The 2498-nt window shown below is 46.3% G+C and overlaps 1 protein-coding gene across 1 annotated transcript; it reads left to right on the top strand.

Annotated features, from left to right (window-relative positions):
• Positions 1-730: 730 nt before the first annotated feature.
• Positions 731-2438, top strand: LOC106320262 (the record flags this gene model as incomplete). The annotated part of the gene is made up of 2 exons (XM_013758629.1): positions 731-1748; positions 1934-2438. Coding segments are annotated over exons 1-2 (1523 nt in total), but the record flags the coding sequence as incomplete, so codon positions are not given.
• Positions 2439-2498: the final 60 nt, after the last annotated feature.

Genomic DNA, 2498 nt, shown 5'->3' with positions numbered 1-2498 from the left:
GTACGGGTTGAGAAGCCTTAGGCTTTGGTCTGACGGGACGTGTTAGCGGGCGGACTGGCCTAGTTACGAATTGTACTTTTCGTGACCTTGTCCGGATCGGCCGTTAACCCGTCATGTAGCGCTCCCGATCCTTGGTAGACGGTCGGCCCGTCGGTCATGTTCTTGTTTGATTGTTGGCCGGTGGTTCGACCCATGCCTAGAACGGTTCGGGGGTGTTACAGAGGAGGTATCAGAGCATGGTTTCGTCCATGTGTGACACAAGTGGTTTTTAACGATTTTATCGAGTCAAAGGAGTCGCAAAAAGATGTTTAGGAAACCGGCCGCTTCCCGTAATAGGGTTAATAGGAATAGGACTTACCCTTTTGATTGTGTGCAGATGGCTAATCGTGGGATAGGTGATGATGGACGAGGTCGGATATAGGGAGAGGGTATGGATTGGACAGGCAGAGGATTGGGTTACAGATCTGATCAGGAGGATGGAAATGGCATCAGTGAGATGTCTGGACACGATAGGAGCCCTCTGCAGAGAACAAGATCTTTTCCGATTTACGGTAACAGGACTAGAGTAAGGGAAGACTGTATGGCGAGCATTAGTCCAAGTCGTATTTGGCACCGGAGACATTAACATGATCAATCTGTTCAATCACACCCAAGGCCAGATCAAAACCGTTCCACTGAAGGACCACAAGATCAAGGAGCGGAAAACAACCTGAAGCTTTTACATGACGTGATGACCGAGGCACTTGGTAACCAAGGCAGGCGTACTCAACCCCCTGAAGTTTCCAAGCTATTATCTACCATGAAGAACATTGGATCCTACAAGTTCAAAGGAGGATCCGATCCTATTGAAGCCGACAAGTGGATTACTATGATGGAGAAGAACTTTGAGGCTATGGATTGTCCTAAGGAGTATCAGAAGAAGATCGCGGTGAACTATTTGGAAGGCGACGCAACAGGATGGTGGGACAGTATAGACAGGCAGCGTGGACACACCATCACATCATGGGAATCGTTCAAGGGAGAGTTTGAGAGGAATTATTTTCCTCCAGAAGCGAAGCATCGGTTGGAGCGCCAATTCATGAACCTTGTTCAAGGAGATAGGCCCGTAAGGAGTTATGAGTCGGAATTCACAAGGTTGAGGCGACACGTTTTTGATGGGCGTGAAGATGAAGCAACTATGATCTGTAACTTTATGTACGGATTGAAGCCGGAGCTTGGAAGTCGTTTAGCTGGAAGCAACTTTAGCAGCTTATCGGAGTTGGTGGAAAAAGCTGTTAATATTGAGACTGCGTTAGAGGCGGAAAGGAAGACTATACAACATTCTGGTGGACATACCAAGTTTAGCCAAGGAGAAAGGCCGAATTTCAACAAGGGTCCAAGATCTAACAAAGGCAAAGGGCGAGGATTCAGAGGCCAAGCCAACAATCGTGGTAACTCTGGGATATGTTATACATGTGATCAGCCGGGATATATTTCAAGGTTTTGTCCCAAAAACCAGCGGAGTAACCAGCAGGGCTATTCATCGTTAAGGATGGAAGATGTCACTTGTTTCTCTTGCGGTATGAAGGGCCATTATACATCGTCATGTCCAAACAAGCCAGTCCCTGCGACCCCTCTCGCGATCCGAGCTCCTCCTAGCCGTCCAGCTATTGAGCCAGCACCAAAGAAGCAAAACCTAGGAGGTAGAGTTTATGCCTTAGGGATAGAAAACCCAGACAATGCAGGACCGTCAAGCGGTCCCATCACAGGTATTGGGTGCATAACCTCCCCTGTTTATTGAATGGAATTTAGTTGTTGGAACCTAGTTATCATGCTGGTTAAGTATAGATTGCTTGATCGCTATTTTGCGCGTTTAGAAATTTTGGATTGATGGTTGTGCGAATTTTGATTAGTTTTTGTGATTGAAATATTGTTGATTGGGTTACTGTGGCAGGAACCATACATGTTGCTGGTAAACCCACACATGTATTGTTCGACTCGGGGGCAACACATAGTTTTGTGACCCCTGAAGTAGCTGCCCGGTTTTGGGATTGTTTTGTGGTTGACAGGATAAACGTGGCCGTCTTGACCCCCGCAGACCAAACCCTTCAAGAAGATCAGTGTATCAAGAATGTTCCATTGGTCATTCAAGAGAAAGAATTTGTTGCAGATCTGTTAGTCGTGCCTTTGAAAGGGTACGAAGTAATCCTTGGAATGGATTGGTTATCGAGCTACAGAGTTCAGATCGACTGTGGAAAGGGAAGGTTGTTGTTTGACAGAGGTAAACGACCAGAGATGGTGTACTATGGAATTAGTCCTAGTATGACCGTGTCTTTGGTAGCAGCAATGAGGGTACAAGATTTGTTTCAAGATGGGGAAGTATATTTGGTGACCTTATCGGTTAGTGGAGGAGCCACTAATGATGAAGTTAAGGTCGAAAACATAGAAGTGGTCCAAGAGTTTGAGGATATCTTTGCACCACTAAAGGAATTAACTCCACCTCGGATTAATCCCTTTAC

The sequence above is a fragment of the Brassica oleracea genome, unplaced genomic scaffold (assembly GCF_000695525.1).
Source record: "Brassica oleracea var. oleracea cultivar TO1000 unplaced genomic scaffold, BOL UnpScaffold00866, whole genome shotgun sequence".
Lineage (NCBI taxonomy): Eukaryota > Viridiplantae > Streptophyta > Magnoliopsida > Brassicales > Brassicaceae > Brassica > Brassica oleracea.
Note: the sequence above shows the minus strand (reverse complement) of the source record. Positions and strands in the feature narration are given on the sequence as shown.